This window comes from Bubalus bubalis, chromosome 1 (assembly GCF_019923935.1).
Source record: "Bubalus bubalis isolate 160015118507 breed Murrah chromosome 1, NDDB_SH_1, whole genome shotgun sequence".
Classification (NCBI taxonomy): domain Eukaryota; kingdom Metazoa; phylum Chordata; class Mammalia; order Artiodactyla; family Bovidae; genus Bubalus; species Bubalus bubalis.
The window spans coordinates 125,882,870-125,904,938 of NC_059157.1; the positions used below are offsets into that span (position 1 = coordinate 125,882,870).

Below are 22,069 nucleotides of genomic sequence, written 5' to 3' on the forward strand. Positions count from 1 at the left end.
CTTTGTAACAAGTGGTGCTGGGAAATCTGGTCAACCACTTGTAAAAGAATGAAACTAGAACACTTTCTAACACCATACACAAAAATAAACTCAAAATGGATTAAAGATCTAAACGTAAGACCAGAAACTATAAAACTCCTAGAGGAGAACATAGGCAAAACACTCTCCGACATACATCACAGCAGGATCCTCTATGACCCACCTCCCAGAATATTGGAAATAAAAGCAAAAATAAACAAATGGGACCTAATTAACCTTAAAAGCTTCTGCACATCAAAGGAAACTATTAGCAAGGTGAAAAGACAGCCTTCAGAATGGGAGAAGATAATAGCAAATGAAGCAACTGACAAACAACTAATCTCGAGAATATACAAGCAACTCCTACAGCTCAACTCCAGAAAAATAAATGACCCAATCAAAAAATGGGCCAAAGAACTAAATAGACATTTCTCCAAAGAAGACATACAGATGGCTCACAAACACATGAAAAGATGTTCAACATCACTCATTATCAGAGAAATGCAAATCAAAACCACTATGAGGTACCATTTCACACCAGTCAGAATGGCTGCGATCCAAAAGTCTACAAGTAAAAAATGCTGGAGAGGGTGTGGAGAAAAGGGAACCCTCTTACACTGTTGGTGGGAATGCAAACTAGTACAGCCACTATGGAGAACAGTGTGGAGATTCCTTCAAAAACTGGAAATAGAACTGCCTTATGATCCAGCAATCCCACTGCTGGGCATACACACTGAGGAAACCAGAAGGGAAAGAGACACGTGTACCCCAATGTTCATCGCAGCACTGTTTATAATAGCCAGGACATGGAAGCAACCTAGATGTCCATCAGCAGATGAATGGATAAGAAAGCAGTGGTACATATACACAATGGAGTATTATTCAGCCATTAAAAAGAATACATTTGAATCAGTTCTAATGAGGTGGATGAAACTGGAGCCTATTATAGAGAGTGAAGTAAGCCGGAAAGAAAAACACCAATACAGTATACTAAAGCATATATATGGAATTTAGAAAGATGGTAACAATAACCCTGTGTACGAGACAGCAAAAGAGACACTGATGTATAGAACAGTCTTATGGACTCTGTGGGAGAGGGAGAGGGTGGGAAGATTTGGGAGAATGGCATTGAAACATGTAAAATATCATGTATGAAACGAGTTGCCAGTCCAGGTTCGATGCACGATACTGGATGCTTGGGGCTGGTGCACTGGGTCGACCCGGAGGGATGGAATGGGGAGGGAGGAGGGAGGAGGGTTCAGGATGGGGAACACATGTATACCTGTGGCGGATTCATTTTGATATTTGGCAAAACTAATACAATTATGTTAAGTTTAAAAATAAAATTAAATTAAAAAAAAAAAAAGAAATTAGACTTTACACCATTGTGGGAGGGGCTAGGGAAGTAAGATCCAGGGAAAAGGCAAGAACTGTTTGTCTTGTTCAATGTGTATGTATTTTTAGGGCTTAATGCTGTGCCATACACAAGTTCCGTTTACTTCAATTCAGGAAATGTTGACTGAACATTAAATTTCTTTACGGCAGTGTGCCTGGGCCCTGGCAATACAATGCTGTATGAGGCATCTCAGGTTGCTTACAGCCTCTCAGATTCAACTTTTCCTTCCTGCTCTCATTGCCCCTTAAGCACACCTCTACCTACTGCTGTAATCTTTATGCTGATCTATATACACTTTTTTAAAGTTATAATTTACATTTATTTGATAATTATGGGTGTGATAAAAATTGTATACTTTTCAAACGTTTATTGGCCTTTAAAATTTTTATTTATTTTAATTGGAGGCTAATTACAATATTGTGGTGGTTTTTTTCCCTACATCGACATGAATCACCCACGCATGTACATGTGTCCCCCCATCCTGAATCTGCCTCCCACCTCCCTCTCCATCCCATCCCTCTGGGTTGTCCCAGAGAACTGGCTTTGAGTGCCCTGCTTCATGCATCGAACTTACACTGGTCATGTATTTTACATATGGTAACTATATATACACTTTTATATGTCTATGTCCACCACTAAACTGATCTTCTTAGGGCAGGAACAAACTTTACTTATTTCCTAGGAGATGCTTAAAGGCAGTTGTATTCTTGGGCCTGGCTCTGTGTTCCAAAGCGATGGGTTGTGTTCCCCTAGTGAAAAAAGATAGGAGGGAAAAGCCTGGTGTATGAGTCAAGGTTTGATCAGGAAAGCAGAACCACTGTGAAGATTACAGTACAAAGAATTTACCTTAGAAATCAGACTTTACACCATAGTGGGAGGGGCTAGGGAAGTAAGATCCAGGAAAAGGAGTTGAAAGGTTACAAATCAGCCCTCCTCAGGCACTGGTACTTTAAAAAATTATATTGGAGCATAGTTGATTAACAACGTTGTGTTAATTTCAGGTGTATAGCAAAGTGATTCAGTTATACATATATATGTATCTATTCTTTTAAAAGCAGAGACATTACTTTACCAACAAAGGTCCGTCTAGTCAAGGCTATGGTTTTCCCTGTGGTCATGTATGGATGTGAGAGTTAGTCTGTGAAGAAGGCTGAGTGCCGAAGAATTGATGCTTTTGAACTGTGGTGTTGGAGAAGACTTGAGAGTCCCTTGGACTGCAAGGAGATCCAACCAGTCCATTCTGAAGGAGATCAGCCCTGGGATTTCTTTGGAGGGAATGATGCTAAAGCTGAAACTCCAGTACTTTAGCCACCTCATGCGAAGAGTTGACTCATTGGAAAAGACTCTGATGCTGGGAGGGATTGGGGGCAGGAGGAGAAGGGGACAACAGAGGATGAGATGGCTGGATGGCATCACTGACTCGATGGACATGAGTCTGAGTGAACTCTGGGAGTTGGTGATGGACAGGGAGGACTGGCGTGCTGCGATTCATGGGGTCGCAGAGAGTCGGACACGACTGAGCGACTGAACTGAACTGATTCTTTTAAAAATTCTTTTCCCACTTTGATTATTACAGAATATTGAGCAGAGTTCCTTGTTCTATACAGAGGCATTGGTGCTTTTAGAAACCAGAAATTTTAGGGAAATCTGGACAAACACATCCGGCTGCCAGAGGGACAGTGAAGGAGAGTTGGTGAAGACATCTGTGGAAGGTTGTGGTCCTGGTGGGACTCGTGTGGCTGGAGGTCCACGTGGCTGGTATTGGGGTGGCGGGGGGTTGTCACATTCAGAGCAGGGAGGATGAAACCAGCAGGAGTGAGCAGCATCTCTGCGTCTTACCCCACGACTTTCGGGAGTAGCAGCACTGCTCCATTTCATTTTCTCAATCACAAATAAATTTCTCCTCTGAACAACTCTAGCCTACAGTCACATAGCAAAGCAGTTTTTTTTTTTTTTAATAATTCCTATTTAGCCCAGTTGACACAGTACTAAGTCACTCAGCTGGTAAATATTACTCACCTAAAAAGCTTGTATTTATATTCTCTCCAGGAGCTACTGTTTCATCCATTTTTAAATTGCCGTGATAGACTAGTGTTATTTCCAGACGCAATAGAGTACCATCTCCAAACGTCATGTAGAGAAGATAAAAGGCAGGAGAGCTGTTATAACAAAAGTCTGCTGCTAGTTTTGGGTTTCTAGCTCAGTAGTAGAAATGAAGGTTATTTTCAGGGAACCATCTCTTCATGTTCTTTTTGATATAAGGAGTCATGTTATTGCAGGTTCTCACATGTTTTCTACAGGCTTAGTCCATAAAACTAAGCTATCTAATGCTACTTCCCCATTTATATGACAGGTCCCACACTGATTATTTCAATCTGTTAGGTAGGTAGAATAGGAAACAGAAGTCCAAAATGGCGGTGGCTAAAAGACAAGGAAGGGAAAAGCCCGTGAAAATAGAACAAAGGAAGGTCAAAGAAAGGTCCGAGGACCTGAGTGAGGACCTCAGGTAGAACAAACAGCACTCCTGGCTAGCCCAATTTACATAGGGCAGGCCCAGGGGGAGGGAAAAAAACATAAAAAGAGAAGCCAAAGCACACACTGTCTTTCTCTCTCTCTCTTCCCACCGCACGCTGGCACGCTCCCCCACTCTCTTCTTATCGCATCCTTGAGTTGGCATGCCCTCAGCCTCGAGGATGGATTCTCTTGCTATTTTCTAAATAAAATAGAGCTGTAACACTGATTTGTCTAAGAGCTATAACAGAGTCTGTCCAAGACCCGAGAGCTGTGACACGCCGAGGGCTTTAATGTCCATCGCTCCAAATCTTTGTTGTGATGAGACAGAAGCGAGACAAATCTAAACTGACAAATCTAAACTCCCACTTGGTAGCACAGGGAACTATACTCAATATCTCTTAATAACCTATAATGGAAAAGAACCTTAAAAAGAATATATCTACCTATCTATCTATATATATACACATAGGTATACACACATATGGGCTTCCCAGCTGGTGCTAGTGGTGAAGAACCTGCCTGCCAATGCAGATGTAAGAAATGCAGGTTCAATCCCTAGGTCGGAAAGATCCCCTGGAGGAGGGCATGGTAATCCACTCCAGTATTCTTGCCTAGAGAATTCCATGGACAGAGGAGACTGGCAGGCTACAATCCTAGGGTCGCAAAGAGTCAGACATGACTGAAGTGACTTGGGAGAAGGCAATGGCACACCACTCCAGTACTCTTGCCTGGAAAATCCCATGGACGGAGGAGCCTGGTAGGCTGCAGTCCATGGGGTCGCTAAGAGTCGGACACGACTGAGCGACTTCACTTTCACTTTTCACTTTCATGCATTGGAGAAGGAAATGGCAACCCACTCCAGTGTTCTTGCCTGGAGAATCCCAGGGACGGCGGGGCCTGGTGGGCTGCCGTCTATGGGGTCGCACAGAGTCAGACACGACTGAAGTGACTTAGCAGTAGCAGCAGCATGCATATACACATATGTCAATCATTTGCTGTACAGTTGAAAGTAATGCAACATGTTAGGTCAACTATATTTTGATAAAACTTTTTTTTAAGAACCATCTCACTTGGGCTTTACTTTCTCTCTCCACTTTGGTCCTTCCACCTATTCAACATCTTCCCATCACATTAGTCAAGTTCACTGCTCCACAAAGATGCTGTTCGGATTAAATATCTGTTCCCTATGCTTTGTCTTGGTTTCCCAAAGGGATTGTAAGCTCTTCAAGGTAAAGCATTCATGTCTTTTGAAATTTATTTCTCTTCTTTTTGCTTTGAGGCTCCCATAGGCTGAACGTGAAGTGAAGTGAAGTGAAGTGAAATGAAAGTCACTCAGTTGCGTCCAACTCTTTGCGACCCCATGGACTTCTCCATGGAATTTTCCAGGCCAGAATACTAGAATGGGTAGCCTTTCCCTACTCCAGGGGATCTTCCCAACTCAGGGATTGAACCCAGGTCTCCCACATTGCAGAGGGATGCTTTACTGGCTGAGCCACAAGGGAAGCCAAAGAATATTGGAGTGGGTAGCCTATCCCTTCTCCAGCAGCTCTTCCTGACCCAGGAATCAAACTGGGGTCTCCTGCATTACAGGCGGATTCTTTACCAACTGAGCTATCAGAGAAGCATATAGGCTGAATATGTGAACCCAATTCGACTAAAAATGACTAGAAGCACCAATCACCACACACATGCTCTGAGCACTCAGGATGCCTCAAACGTGTGATAAGCTGCCAAGTATTTAAACTAAGACTGACAAAAAAGAAGACACATCCACTTCTGTCATCTTGTTGATGGCATCTTCATCTTAGTCTGTAATTCTTTAAAATGATTGCACAAGTTTCTTTTTGTTGACTGCCTCTTCAGTCTGGACAGTACAATGGAGGGGAATGTTTTAAATAAAAACTCAACATTTAAAATGTAATAAAAATATTTCTTTTTCTCAGTTGACTATGGTAAATAGCTAATGCCTGTGCTTGACTCTGTTCTAGTTTACCATGAGCAGGACTCAGAATAGCACCAGATACTATGAAATATTTCATAAGGGCTTTGGAGTGAAATCATAATCATCCCAGAGTCAGAAATTATCTTGATGTGTTTTTCGTAATGACAGTATTGATAATACTGTAAAGCCCTGTGATAACACAGTGTGCTAAAGTTCAAAGGTCTGAGTTTGAATACCAGCTCTGTCGCATATTAACTTTGTGACTCTGGGCAGGGCTCTGTGAGCTACAGCTTCCTCGTAAAGGAAAGGTGATCACAGAGACCTCAGAGTGGTGGTGAGGATTAAGTTATGCCACAAAAGGAGGCTTCAATAAGTGTTTGTTACAGAAAATCCTAAATCTCTTATCTTGTATTCTAATGGTTTTCTATTTCTTTTCTTTTACCCAGATCAGAAAGATAATTTTATATTTTCTTTCAACTTTTTTGAGACTCAGTATTTTCTGATAATGAGAAGTTGGTAGATATATTAACAAAAGATTTTTTTTCTTTTTTGGTAATAATTTAGATCATAAAAAAATAATATAATAAGACAAATTCTCTCAGCATTGGGTTGGCAATCAGGAGGAGGAGGAAGAAGGAAAGGGAGAGAGTCCTTAGATCCTTGGTGGAAACATGACCCACTACCCCTTGACTGAGCACCCATGACAAGGTCTCTGTGATAGGGAAGCCCCAGCTACGGGATCCTGCCTCAGTGAACAAGAATGCTCCAGGGCTGCACTGCGAGCCCCTAGGGCAGAGCCCTAATGCTGGCTCTCTGATCATCTCAACTTGGCTGCAGGTTGGTCGTGACTGAAAGGAGACCAGCGTGAATTAACCAGGAGGGGAACATAAAGACAGAACTTTATTTCAGTCAGTCACAGAGGGATAAAACAGCATTCTTCTCTATTTAAATTCTACCCCACCTTCTCGTCCTTCCACGCAGGGCTGCTGACAGAGGTTGTCGGGTCTATTGTGCCAACTGTGGAGATTCTGCCGGTAAATTGAGCTCACCCTGAGGTGCTGGCTCTGCCCCTGCCTCTTGAGGTCGGCCCTCGTACTCACAGGACCTTACGTGCGTCTGTAAGTATAGTAAAACTCTGTTAATCTGAGGTTATCGTTCAAAGAGAGGAAGGTGAAGCCACTAATTGACAAGATGAGACCTTTTCCTGAGATCATTGGTTCTTTATTTGCAAGTACAGATAATATTTTGAATGAAATAAAAACTCAGTGGCTCAAATGCATCCAATAAGTTGAAGAAACAGTGATGGGCATCCACAGGTGAGTGTGGGTGTATAAAGCCCTATTTCCCTAGGCAAAAGCACAGCAGGGGCTGTGAAAGACATGCCTCCATCACATTACCAGTAAATTAAAGATAATCATATTATTCTTTCCTGCAAAAGTCCATATACTTCAATGTTATAGAAAAAGAAAATGCAACTATAAAGGCTAGAAAGAATTTCTCATAAAATTTCTGAACAAAATTTGCATCACATATCATGATATTCCCTTATCAATTATTAAAAAAAAGATTTCCTCAAGCAGGCCAGCCTTTGTATTACTTCTGCTTTCCATCCTTATCATTAAACTCAGAGCTGTAAGGATTGAACTGTAAGGATTACTCAGTCTAATGCTGGCAACATACAAACAAACAGAAAACTCCTATTTGAAAGCCCTATTGCAAAGCGTAGTTAATGAGTAAACAGAAGTTACTGACTTACAAGAAACACTCTCACCCAGAAAGAGAATTATCAGAATAGCTTTGTCACATGGGAGTAACTGTTTGAGATTACTAACCCATTTTGGAAACAGGAAGTCAATTAATTTATTTTCTCTGTCCTCCCTTTGGCCAATCTGTCTTTCTCTCTTGTTCCTCTTTGACCTCTGGAGGTTTTTATTATTTTTTTCCTCCATTAAGAAGTTCGGCATTCAGTCTCTAACTTCCCTTATTGCCACATATGGACCAGATGTTACAGTTTATTCAAAATGTCAGGAATCTTTGTATGAAAATTGATGATGTACATTTGAAGGTACACATTCATTATCAGAAAAGCAACTGCAGTAGGCCACAAGTATATTAGTTTGTCCATTTTCTGTACTAGTTAAGAAAACTTGGGAGGAAACCTCAGAAAGGAGTTAGAATTCTGCACACAGTTTATGTCATCCATAGAGATTGATGGGGAGTCTCACCATTTATTTCTCTCTAGGCTGTTCTGAATGTTCATGGTTTTTGTTGTATTATATGAGGATCTTTGGACAATGGGGACAGGGGTTGATGAGATGTTAAAGAAATACCCCTGGCTGCCTAAATTAAGGAATAGCATCAAAGAGATCAAAATCATGAGACTCTTTCATTTCCACAGTTGGATTCTCTCCATTAACTGGCTTCCAGGGGCGACCAGGACATTTGGGGGAGGTTGTTTCTGGAAAATCTGAAATCAATTTAAATGCAAGGCTATTTGGCTGTATCTGGATGTCAGGGATCCAGTTATCATCTCTCTCTGTGGGAGGTGGTAGTGTATTAGGCATCACAGTTGCAATGAGATCTGAGTCCTGAAAGTCAGGAAAGGTAATGGCTACACCTGGCTGGGCTAGGGAAGAGAGTGTTGTCTCTTCTGTCTTCTCTTGCATCTGTGCAGAGGATGTAGTGCTGTCTTCATAAGAACTTGCCAAATAGTGTGTCCTCCAATCATAATGCTTTCCATTGTTTTTTCTTTTGTTTTTATATTTTCCGTGGCCATGACCATGCTTATGTCCATGGCCAAGACCATGTTGCTTTTGATGTCCATGGCCAAGACCATGACTCCTATGGTGCCCATGACCTTGGTCATGCTCATGTTTATGGCCAAGGCCATGTAATTTTATTTGATTTCCATGGTCCCAGCCATGCCCATGAGTGGGTCCTTGTTCTTTTCCTGAATCCCGCTCTTCATCTTGTACAGGTGACATGGCAGAGTGGGGTAGACTTACAGCTGTGTTTCCTTCAGTTTTCATCACTTGAACTGATCGGAAAGGTGAAAAACCTGGAGGCCTTTTCATGAGTGAGGTCTAAACAGGAAATATTAAGATGAATGCATTACTGTGAAAACCACACTATCAAAAAAGAAAGAAGGGATGGGGGCCTGACAATGCTATCTTAGTTTACGATAGGGAACGTCTTTGCCAGATTTTAAGTGCTATATACATTAATATTCCATAAAGGATGAAAATGAAAAATTTTTCCTCTTTTGATTGATTTAATAACTTAGAGATATTGATTCTTGTTCCTAATAATACTCTAAAATAGAGAGTTTTTAATCAGGAAAAACTGGATGGTTAACTACATGATCTCTAGGGTACTCTCTAAGCCTATGATTCCATAAGCCATGGCACATTATTTATTAATTGATACTATTTCTATTAGCATATTACTGCTTTTTATCCAAAAACACCTTAACTGGTTTTAAGAATGGAATATATAAGCAGCATATATCTACAATCACTCTGCTGAATTGAAACACAGGATATATATGTTCACAAGCTTGAAACACAGCCTTTGTATAATGTTTGTATTAGACTATATACATACCTACATATGGCAAAAACCTAAATGCAGAACAAAGGGAGCAGAGGCAACTTGCATTGAAGCTATGGATTTGTGGGTTATTTCTACCTATACACTTACTACCTGTGAGAATGTGGTGGTTGGAGGCAGTGTTTGGTGATTTAAAGAGTGTGGTCTTTGAGGTCAAACAAGCCAGAGCCTACTAGCTATCAGTATGATGATGAACAGAGTAGGCTCTGATTTGACCTAGATTTGTATCTGAGCACCCCTAGCTTCACTTCCCTTGTGTGTAAAATAGGAATAATAAAATCACCTGCCTCGTAGAGTTGTCAGGAGAAAAATATGTGTCAATGTCAAGTCCTCAGTACAGTGTCTAAGATGGAGGAAGCACTTGATAAAGTTATTATCCACTTTAGGACTTTAGCATCTTTGTAATTTTTAGTGTCTCAATCTTGAAAGTAGGGAAAGTACTACTTACCTCCCAGGGTTCTTTTAAGAAGTAAAAAAATGATGCAACCTAATGCTTCTCAAACTTGCATATGGGTATGACTTTCCTGGGGACTGTGTTAAAATACAGCTTTTGATTCAGGAAATGTAGAGTGGGGTGTGCGACCTGCATTTTTCCTAAGCTCCTTGGATGTGCTTCCCTAAGAGAACCTGTGAACTCACGGGACACTGGCCGTGTCAGAGGAGTGATTAAGAGGACAGCTGCTCTCCCTTTCTAGCCATAAGAAGAGAGATCAGCATAGAAATGTGAGTGTTCTCCCCATTTAAAAAAGATAGTCCTCCAATTCATGTAAATAGTGGTTCATTTTCAACCTCCAAATATTTTCAGAATGAGCATAGTTAACCCAAAGCAACTGCGATTAGAATCATACCTGTCCAAGTGATTGACAGTTGACAGTAGGGTAAACTTTTCCCTCCCAAGGCACCATATAGACATCAGCATCACAGTGTAGAATTTGCTATCCATGAAAATCGAAGCCAAAGAGAAAACAGTGTTATTCATGGGATACATAAATAAGCATAAAACATCATACAGATTTCCAGAGAATCAGTAAGACAGCTGCATTATACTCACACCATGTATATTGATCTCACAACTCTTGATCAGCTCTTCATTACTTCCCTTAGGACATGTGGTTTCCCTTGCTATGAACACAACAGAATACTTTAGTCCAGCTACCACCTGGAAAATGAATTAGCACAAAATAGGAGCTTAATTAATGTTGTGTAATAAATCATACATTTTTATCATAAGGGCTTTTAGGGGAGAATCTTGACATTTTAATTATGTACTGAACAAATAAGAGTTACCCTCAAAAAGTATAAATATTTGACAACAAAACTTTGTATGTACATTAAAATATTTGGCAATCGGGCTTATTTCCTTTTTTAAATGGGAAAAGAAAACCATGCTATCATTTTTGTTTTTCTATTTTCCTGAGTTTTATTTTTCAGCAACTGCAAGATTCACCAGCAATTCAAAGGCTCAAGTCATAATATGTAGAATCTAGGACAAGTAGGAAGAAAACTTAAATATTTCCTTTAAACACACCTTTTTGTTCTACCAAAGCTTGAATCAGAGAAAAGCCTCTTGATGAAAGTGAAAGAGGAGAGTGAAAAAGTTGCCTTAAAGCTCAACATTCAGAAAACGAAGATCATGGCATCCAGTCCCATCACTTCATGGAAAATAGATGGGGAAACAGTGGAAACAGTGACAGACTTTATTTTTGGGGGCTCCAAAATCACTGCAGATGGTGACTGCAGCCATGATATTAAAAGACGCTTAATCCTTGGAAGGAAAGTTATGACCAACCTAGATAGCATATTCAAAAGCAGAGACATTACTTTGCCAACAAAGGTCCATCTACTCAAGGCTATAGTTTTTCCTGTGGTCATGTATGGATGTGAGAGTTGGACTGTGAAGAAGGCTGAGAACCGAAGAATTGATGCTTTTGAACTGTGGTGTTGGAGAAGACTCTTGAGAGTCCCTTGGACTGCAAGGAGATCCAACCAGTTCATTCTAAAGGAGATCAGCCCTGGGTGTTCTTTGGAAGGAATGATGCTAAAGCTGAAACTCCAGTACATTGGCCACCTCATGCACAGAGTTGACTCATTGGAAAAGACTCTGATGCTGGGAGGGATTGGGGGCAGGAGGAGAAGGGGACGACAGAGGATGAGATGGCTGGATGGCATCACCGACTTGATGGATGTGAGTCTGAGTGAACTCCGGGAGTTGGTGATGGACAGGGAGGCCTGGCGTGCTGCAGTTCATGGGGTCGCAGAGAGTCGGACATGACTGAGTGACTGAACTGAACTGAACTGAACTGCTATAGAAATTATGTAGATTAAATTATGTGATTAGGAAAGTTCTTTGGATTTCTAGCTTGCTTCTCTGAGGGATTTTTTTTTTAATATTAAGAAACTATTTTAAGCTCTAGCAAGTTTTAATCATTATATAATACTGTCTTCTGTTAATATTTGTGGCCCAATTTTTTTTCTTTTTGGTCTAGAATACATGTACTTTATTTACTTAAAAATTAAAGGTCATTGTGTGGTTTTTTCCCAATATACTGACTTCAACAGAATCACAAGCACAGTTTTTTTTAAAAAAGCTTACAGCCTTTACAGACTTGAAAAATATACTTTTTAAAATGTTTTAAAATTATACATATAAATTTAAAAGGTAGTTAACGTGGCTCAATTTTCAGGCTAAGTTATTCAGCATTTCATTCTAGGATTTAAATGTGTGTGTGTATAATATTATATAGTTATCAAAAAGAATATATTATACATACCTGTTTCCTGGAAAGCTGACCATTACTGAAAAAATAAAGTTATGGAATGATAGTATAATTCCATAATATAAGTCTTCCGTTTTTCTTTGTGTTTTTTGAAAAGCATGGAGGAATTGAAATGGGAGGAGGATGAGAAGAGCAGAGAACAGGAAGAGCTAAACTACTCCTCTACCTTTTCTGGCAACATTTTCTAGGTAAGCAAAGTAAAATTTATAAGACAAATTTGATAACTTGTAAAACTCCAGACCTATATAAGCTGGGCAGGGAAGTCCAAAAAGTGTTTTCGAGTGTATACATTGGTGATCATGAATTTTGTTGCTTAATTTGAGAGTATACTTTAATCCAGTTTTCTGACATTGTTGTTGTTATTTAGTCACTCAGTTGTGTCCAGTTCTATTGAAACCCCATGGACTGTAGCCCACCAGGCTCCTCTGTCCATGGGATTTCCCAGGCAAGAATATTAGGGTGGGTTACCATTTCCTTCTCCAGAGGATCTTCCTGACCCAGGGATTGAACCCCAGTCTCCTGCACTGCAGGTGGACTCTTTACCTCTGAGCCACAGTTGATTAATATGATGTTGCCTAGGAAAGTTGACAATATATGACAAAAATCACAGCTGTTGGCTTAATTCTATTCAGGGTCCAGAGGGGAGGAATAAAGTAGCCCTAGTCATGGCAACCCACTCCAGTATTCTTGCCTAGAGGATCCCAGGGATGGAGCAGCCTGGTGGGCTGCTGTCTATGGGGTCGCACAGAGTCGGACGTGACTGAAGCGACTTAGCAGCAGCAGTAATATCTTGTATTCAAGAACCTCAAAATCGCATCTATATTGCTGTTCTTATCAGAAGTCTTCCCTGCTTAAATCTATCTTGTCCAAGTTTTGTTTTTAAAGTATAGAATACTACTTAGTAACATAAGTTCCAAATGCCTAAGACATTTAAACTAAATAAGCTAGAAAGGTATAAAAAACATTAATCAGTTCTTAGGGTGATGAGGCTTTTCATAGGTGAAAAGCAGAGGAAAGAACCTAAAGGAAGGGGGAAAATGTCAAAATTTGACTAGACAAAAATGAAAACTGATTCTCAAATGTCACAGTGAATAAGGTAAAAAGGTAAACTGGGAAAAATATGATGTAGGGTCAGTATGCTTATACACAGAAAGCCCAACACTAAAGAAATGAACCAAGGACATAACCAGCTCTTTTGGAGAAGTTAAAAAGATCATTACTCCTGAACAAGCTGGGCTTCATTAATAACCAAGGATATGCACATTTAAAAAACTATACAACATCATGTTTAACCTTGCATCTTGTCAAGGATAAAAAACAGAGCTGACACCTGGTGAGGTGTGGGAAACACGGAATCTCAGTCACTGCTGGTAGTATTCGAATAGGTCAAGTCAAGACCATCAGCCAGTGTCTTACATCCACATGGTGTGAATGTAAATTGACATAATTGCAAATCATTTGATGATCTGTCAATTTGCATCATAAATCTTAGACATCTACATATTCCTTGACCTTTCTAGGACTTTTTGTCAAAGGAAAATTCCTGAATGTGCACCCATAGATCCTTGAAGTGTTTTTATCTGAGCAGAGGCAGGGAAGAACATTGACAGCAGCCATGGGGATAGGGCAAAATGAACGGTATATGACAGAAATCACAACCATTCACATGAGAAAACAAAGGATTTAAGAAATGTTTGTTATCTGAAATATGAAACCAACCTGGAATGGACATGTACCCAAATAGGACTAAACATGCAAAGCCAAGGCAAGACTAAAATTGTAAAACAAATTAGCTATTTGGCAAATGGGTCACTAAGAGACTAGCTATTGCAAATTCATTATGGTAAGCTGATTTCCAATAAATCAGCTGCTTCCACTAGGGCTGCCTTGAGTGACCAAATTGCTCTCTTTAAATGCAAAAATAAGTAAAAAGTCACCTCTTAAAAGTAAATTTGAAATTCTCACAATATTCCAGATTAATTTAGCAAGTAAAGGGATGTAGCTTATTCTATTGTGGTTTTCCTTGTACCCTTAGCATAAACACATCCATTCTAGAATGTTGACTAATTTACAGAAAGAACTGGGACTACCAAGAGGACTAGATACACACACTTGAGAATGAGTGGTTCTTTCCTGACAGCAACTCTTTGACGTGGATTATGTGGTGGAGTACTGGACTGTTCCTGCATCAGTAAGAATAAGGGAATTTTACAGAAAAACAGCGAGAAGAAAAGTTGACAAAGACAAGAGCAGCATGAATTGGTACTCCTTTCAAGTAAGCCTAACATGGGTTATGTGCTAGTGAAATCAGGGAGAGGATATGACATCCAGAAATAAGTGTCTGAGTAGGACAGAAATCATAGTGCCAGTTTTGATTTATTTTAATATGGTTTGTTCAGGTCTTCCTCCCCCCCAGCATATAAAACTAATACAGGAAATAAGGAAGATTACAATAAGCAGCCCACTGTGACGCCACCTAAAAGCTATGAATAACCTGAGACATTTCTTTTCAGTACTTTTCCCTGTACTTTTTAATAACATGATCAAGAACAGAATGTTTATTCAATTTTATGGCCTCTTTTTGCATAGTATAACACAAGCATTTTCTACATCAAGAACTCCTCACAAAGATGGTTTAAAATTGCTGCTTAATACTCCATTGTAAGGATATGCTAGACACAATTTGATCATTTCTATATTATTGATCATTTTGAGAGTTTACTATTTTATTTTTTGCTTTTATAGTTAAAGCTGCAATGAATATTATTGTATTTAAAGACTTTTCTATTTTATAGTTCTAGAAATTCAATTACTGAGCCAGAATGAACTTTTAAAGTGAGATTTTCTTTGTAGACTATAAAGATCATGTTTTTTGTGTGTTAATCACTTAGTCCTGTCTGACTTTTTGCCACCCCGTGGACTGTAGCCCGCCAGGCTCCTTTGTCCATGGAATTCTCCAGGCAAGAATACTAGAGTGGGTTGCCATTCCCTTCTCAAGGGGATTTTTCCAACCCAGGGATTGAACCTAGGTCTCCAGCATTGAAGGCCGATTCTTTATCATCTCAGCCATCAGGGAAGCCTATAAAAATCATGTTTGTTTGCAATAATAGTTTTTTCCCTTTGGTCATGTTGCATGGCTTCTGGGATCTTAGTTCCCTGACCAGGGTTTGAACCATGCCCTCAGTAGTGACAGTGTGAAGTCCTAACCACTAGACTGCCAGGAAATTCCCAGTTTGGCTCCTTTTTGATGACTTTTCTTTAGCTTGTATTTAGGTAAGCCAGTTTTGAGGTTCCATAATAGGAATCTGTCCATAAATACATCGGTCATATGCTGTTGGAGTTTGAAGGGATTTGGGCTTTTCTGATCCAGCCACAAAGGTTTCATGAGCCTGAATAACTGCCCAGGGTCACCCAGGATGTGAGTGGCAGATGCTGTTGCAGAGCTAGGCCCTGTGACCTCCAAACAAGGATACTCCTTCATCTCTACTGACAGGCATGGAAGGAGAGATGAATTCCTAGAAGGGACACTTGTAGAGGGGAAGGCACCCCAGGCAGGGAAAAAATGAGATGGAGATGAGCATGCAAAGAAAGTCTGAGCAATGGCTGGCTGATGTGGCTGAGCCCAAGGCACTGAATGATGTTATAATGACAGATGGATCTAGAAAGGCAGAGGATAAGTCTTGTTTTTCCTAGCTCTCAATTTTCTTAATTATACAAGTTGCTAGTACTTATATGGCACTTTAGATTTTGAGAAGTGATTGACATATGTTATTTTTTTGACCCTTCCTATAGTCCTTTATGGGCTTCCCTTGTAGCTCAGTCAGTAAAGAATCTGCCTGCAGTGCAGGAGACCCGGGTTCAATCCCTGGGTTGGGAAGATCCCCTGGAGAAGGAAATGGCAACCCACTCCAATATCCTTGCCTGGAAAATCTCATGGACAGAGGAGCCTGGAGGGCTGCAGTCCATGGGGTCGCAAAGAGTCAGGCATGACTGAGCAACTAACACTTACTATAGTCCTTTATGGCTAGAAAACGGAGACAGTGCTTTAAATGACTTGTCCAAGATCACACATCAAGCATGCTGTGAGGTTGGGACTTGAAATTCAAGTCTACCAAATCCCATTTGTGAGGTATACTGTTTCCCAATCCAGAGCCAAGATCAGTGGCAAAATTAGTAAACAATTTGCAATAGACTATCACTATAATTTACAGACCTGTACTGTTGCTTTTTTCACAGTGTCAATCTTGAAATAGAAGGTTCCATTATGCTCTTCATTAAGCTTTTCGATGGAATGCTTCAGAGCTTCCTCCAGGTCTGGGCTGTCAACAGGTATAGGTTTGGGGCAGCCGACACAAATCATGGTGGGTACAAAACCCTTCCCTGAAAGATGCAGATTTCACATCAGTGTGTGCCCTGAAGTAGCAATCTAGCCTAGTACCTTTTCCATATGTGATCCAGCATCCACCAACAGAGGGCCACGTGGCAGCCCAAGACCCAGCGGTGGAGGTTGTCTGTCAGACCTCTAACTGACTATCTCTCCTCTTTTCCTCTTCTAAAAGCCAAGTGTGTTTAGGGAAACTTTCAATCAGAAGGTGACTCAATCAATATGCTGCTCTTTTCTGGAGTTTTTGCATTTTTAATGGAAACTGTAAAAAGCAATGCTTAACGTAAAGGAATGATTTTCTTGCGGGAAAAATTTAAATCCTATGATTCTGGTGAGCAGGAAACTTCAGTAATGCTTCATATTGTGCAATGTACACAACTATTTTTGAAGTATGAGAAAAGCCAACCCTTGGTATAAGAATATTCAAGATGAGTCCAGATGTTCAAGCTGGATTTATTTAGAAAAGACAGAGGAACCAGAGATCAAATTGCCAACATCCGTTGGATCATCAAAAAAGCAAGAGAGTTCCAGAAAAACATCCATTTCTGCTTTATTGACTATGCCAAAGCCTTTGACTGTGGATCACAACCAACTGTGGAAGATTCCTCAAGAGGTGGGAATACCAGACCACTTGACCTGCCTCCTGAGAAATCTTTGTGCTGGTCAAGCCGCGAACAGTTAGAAATTGACATGGAACAACAGACTGGTTCTAAATCAGGAAAGGAGGACGTCAAAGCTGTGTTGTCACCCTGCTTATTTAACTTCTATGCAGAGTACATCATAGAAACACTGGGCTGGATGAAGCACAAGCTGGAATCAAGATTGCCGAGAAAAATATCAATAACCTCAGATATGCAGATAACACCACCCTTATGGCAGAAAGCAAAGGAGAACTAAAGAACCTCTTGATGAAAGTGAAAGAGGAGAGTGAAAAAGTTGGCTTAAAACTCAACATTCAGAAAACTAAGATCATGGCATCCAGTCCCATCATTTCATAGCAAATAGATGGGGAAAAAGTGCAAACAGTGGCAGACTTTATTTTGGGGGGCTCCAAAATCACTGCAGATGGTGACAGCAGCCATGAAATTAAAAGACACTTGCTCCTTGGAAGAAAAGTTACGGCCAACCTAGACAACATATTAAAAAGCAGAGACATTACTTTGCCAACAAAGGTTCATCTAGTCAATGCTATGGTTTTTCCAGTGGTCATGTATGGATGTGAGAGTTGGACTATAAAGAAAGCTGAGCACCAAAGAATTGATGCTGTTGAACTGTGGTGTTGGAGAAGACTCTTGAGAGTCTCTTGGACTGCATGGAGATCCAACCAGTCCATCCTAAAGGAAATCAGTCCTGAATATTCATTAGAAGAATTGATGCTGAAGCTGAAACTCCAATACTTTGGCCACCGGATGCGAAGAACTGACTCATTTGAAAAGACCCTGATGCTGGGAAAGATTGAGGGCAGGAGAAGGGGATGACGGAGGAGGAGATGGTTGGATGGCATCACTGACATTATGGACATGAATAAGTCCATAAGCTTACTCTTGAGTAAGCTGTGGGAGTTGGTGATGGACAGGGAAGCCTGGCATGCTGCAGTCCATGGGGTCGCAGAGCATCCGACACGACTGAGCTGACTGGTATAAGAAATACTAACTTGACCTTAAATATGCACTATCACCCTTTCCCCATATTATAACATGCAAAGGAAAAAAAAAACTATAATTGAAAGGATCTTATTCTGAGTAGTTAAAAATGAGATACAGCTCCCCTAGTTCACAATATCTAATGCAGAGACAGCTGGTATACAAGAAAGACCAGCTGACGTAATCAAAGGGTAGCTTTGCCCAAAAAACATAAGTTTTTCCTTCTGTCACTGTATTCTCTTTGGCCACTTGCTGAGCAGTCTCAGGTGTACTTGCTGTAGCACAGCAGGGCAGGTATGGGACCCAGTGTTCCTAGTAAGGTCTGTGGGTCATGTACACTTTATCATGGGAACCAAAGCACAATAGGTATGGAAAGACCTAGCCAGTTGTCTGGGACCAGCATGAACACCAACACGTATTATCCCTTACCTGGATAAAGGTCACATTTCTGCGAGAAGGAAGAAATTCTTAGCTGGACATCTACATGTGCTTTATCTGTACATTCACCAATATCCTGTTTTTTAAAAAGCATATAAGACCATAAATTAAAAATGTTTTTAAGAATCTTTAAATGACTAGTAAAATTAAAATTAGGATGTTGACTCTGCAAATTATTGTATAGAGAAAAACAAAGCAAAACATAGTCTATATGCAAAACACAAAAAAAAAGAAACAATGAAAAAGTAGCACCACCACCAACAAATACACACACAAACACACAGAGACATGAAATAAGATGACAAGAATACCTAATGTAGAAATAGTAGCTATACAAGTGAGTGGGTAACATTTTCTTTTAGCAAGACAGAGGCTTTCAGATTAAGTTAAAACCAAAGTCAAGGTACTTCATCTTTAAGAATAATAGCATATAATAAAAAACATAATGAAAGATTAAACATAATGGCAAGGGACTTTCTGTGGTGGTCTAGTCATTAAGTCCCCATGCTTCCACTCCAGGAGGCATGGGTTTGATTCCTGGTTGGGGAACTAAGATCCTACAGGCTGGGTAGCACAACCAAAAAATTCAAAAAATTTTAATAGAGTAAGATAAACATCAAGGATAAGCAAAGCCATATGAAGCAAGGGTTAAGTCACTCAGTCATGTCTGACTCTTTGTGATCCCATGGACAGTAGCCTGTCAGACTCCTCTGTCCATGGGATTCTCCAGGCAAGAATACTGGAGTGGGTTCCCATTTCCTACTCCAGGGGATATTCCTGACCCAGGGATGGAATCTGTGTCTCTTGTGTCTCCTGCATTGGTAGGCAGATTCTTTACCAACTGCATCACCACCCAAAACACAGAAATAGCTTTATTCTAAAAGATATTTGGTGAGGTATTAATTATAATAAAAACAGAAACAACATATTTTGTTGCTTTTGAACATAGGACCAAAAATAGGAAGGTAATTTAAAAAGCAATCTATGGTATCTTCACTAGGATATTAAAAGTTATTTAAAAAGAAGTTTATCAAGAGTTTTAAAGACATAGAAAAAAATGTAGCATATAAAGTAGTTATAACTAATAAAACACACACATAAAACCAGTCAAAATTGGCCATATTCCCCACCAAAAAAGATAAGAAGGAAATACACTCAGATAACTTTGAGTGTTTGGATATATGATGTAACATTATTTTTTTCCTTTGTTTTCTTATTGTGTTGAAGATGCCTATAAATGTATATTTCCAACAAAAGAACACACATGAATATAACAAATGTCATGTTTTTTAAAGATATAGGAAATACCACATTTACAATACCTTAATTCTGGATGGGGACAAGTATACTGGAGGTAACTCAAAAGTTCTCAGTATCACCAGCACCTTTGGTCTACCTGAGAAACTTTTGATCATCTGACCCCAGACCAATGAAATCAGAAGGTCTGGGGGAATGGTTTGGGAATAGGTGTTTTTAAAGCTAGGCTAGTGATTCTAAGGTGTAACATGACTGAGAACTACTTAGGAAACTCCTTAAATCTTTGCTTTTCAAATTTTAATGTGCAGATGAATTGCCTGAGAATCTTGTTACTGATAATATGGAGATTCTCATTCAGTAGATGTAGGTGGACTTGAGATTCTACTTTTCCAAGAAGCTCCTTGGTGTTGCTGATGCTGCTGGTCTGTGGACCACACTTTGAATAGCAAGGCCTTAAATCTTACCAATTGTGGGCAAAATAATTCATTTGCATTTTATGTTCTTTAATTAGTGTAATAACTCTGTGAGATAGATACTATTATTCTTCACGATTTTACAGATGAAGAAGTGAAGGCTTAGGAAAATTGTACCAAAATCTGACTGGCTTTGTTACCTCAACCAGCCTTTGCATTTCTGTGTTGCAAAGCGAAAACTTAACTGGGGCTTTTATAAACAGATGCAGCAAGATTAAACCTAGATAACATTTAGGCCTATATAACCTCAATTTGAAGCTAAGCATAAAAAACAGAAGATGTTATAGATGCTTAAAAGGCCAGATTCAATTCAAACTGACAAAGTTACACAGTGACTAGAACCTATGATTTTAGAGGGTTTCTCTCTTCTCTCTCTTTTTTTTTTTAACTATTTTTAAAAATTCTGGTAAAATATATATACAATTTGCCATCTTGACCATTTTAAAAATTATTTATTTACTTGTGGCTGTACTTGGGCCTGTGCTGCTGTACGGGCTCTTCTCTAGTTGCAGCTACTCTCTGGCTGCCGTCCAGGCTTCTCACTGCAGTGGCTTCTCTCGTTGTAGAGTACAGGCTTTAGGGTGCTTGGGCTTCAGTAGTTGCAACTCCCGGGCTCTAGAGCACAGGCTCAGTATTTGGGGTGCACCAGCCTAGCTGCTCTGCAGCATGTGGGGTATTCCCTGGTCAGGGATTGAACCCATGTCTCCTGCATTAGCAGGCAGATGGCTTTACCACTGAGCCACCAGGGAAGCTCCTTAACCTTTTTTTTTTTTTTCCTTAACCATTTTTAAGTGTATAATTCAGGGACATTTTACAGAGTTGTGAAACCATCCCTATTATCTATTTCTAATAGTTCTCATCACCTAGAATGACTAGGCGAACAGACTTGCAGCCACTCCTTGCTTAAAGCACAGCCTTCTGCTAAAGTGCATATACCCCTGGAAAGGACCTTATGCCTGATCATCTTAACATGCATTAACTCCTGCCACCTTTAGATGCTCTCTTTTAACATAATTTTGGTTCAGTAATAAGATATCATCCTACAAAGGATCACTAAAGGAGAGAGACTCAGGATGTATTTATTAAAGAGAAAAGTAGGGGAGGGAGGGTAAGAAAACAAGCAGAGACAGTTGGAAGTATTGTCCTGGGAAGAGTTCAGAAGCCTTGTAAGGCTGTTGAGCACACAGAAGGAAATAGAGATAGGAAAGCATGAAGACATGAAAAGACAAGCTTAACTGTGGCATCGTTTTGTCTCAGGCTATTGCTAGTCCCTGGATATATCTGTAGATGCTTATTGCCAGGTGTGTAGACTCTGACCCCTGGGTAAGCAGCTTGACAGGTGACGTGAGTTTCAGATTCTCAATGGGACAGTAAACAGAACTGTTGAATGTCATCTAAAATTTTAGTGACCAAGTCTTCCTGTACAGCTGAGTTTCCACACCTGTAAATACTGGACACAAAAGGCTAAGAACTTTATAATTAGATTTTTTGCCTACTTACACCACTTGAAAGGGACTTGCAGTCTGCAGTTAAGAATGAAAATTCCTCCTTGGAACAATTAGTTTGTGCAATTGAGTAATTAATTTCATAGTTCCATCCAGCCACCACCTGAAACAAT

The 22,069-nt window shown here is 40.0% G+C and overlaps 1 protein-coding gene across 3 annotated transcripts in view; it reads right to left on the bottom strand.

The window, feature by feature from the left end:
- Window positions 1-6,739: 6,739 nt before the first annotated feature.
- Window positions 6,740-22,069, bottom strand: part of KNG1 (kininogen 1) — a 32,755-nt gene continuing 17,425 nt past the window's right edge. Inside the window, exons 5-11 of one of the 3 annotated variants that reach the window (XM_006058615.3) lie at window positions 21,952-22,059; window positions 18,713-18,797; window positions 16,470-16,636; window positions 10,531-10,638; window positions 10,328-10,414; window positions 8,876-8,953; window positions 6,740-6,986 (exon numbers count right to left, since the gene is read on the bottom strand). In XM_006058615.3, coding sequence (XP_006058677.1) covers window positions 6,876-6,986; window positions 8,876-8,953; window positions 10,328-10,414; window positions 10,531-10,638; window positions 16,470-16,636; window positions 18,713-18,797; window positions 21,952-22,059 — 744 coding nt within the window. In that variant the 3' untranslated portion in view covers window positions 6,740-6,875. Of the gene's footprint in view, window positions 6,987-7,069; window positions 8,954-10,327; window positions 10,415-10,530; window positions 10,639-16,469; window positions 16,637-18,712; window positions 18,798-21,951; window positions 22,060-22,069 lie in introns of those variants that run through there. The other 2 variants (XM_006058616.3, XM_006058614.4) reach the window with 2 other exon arrangements.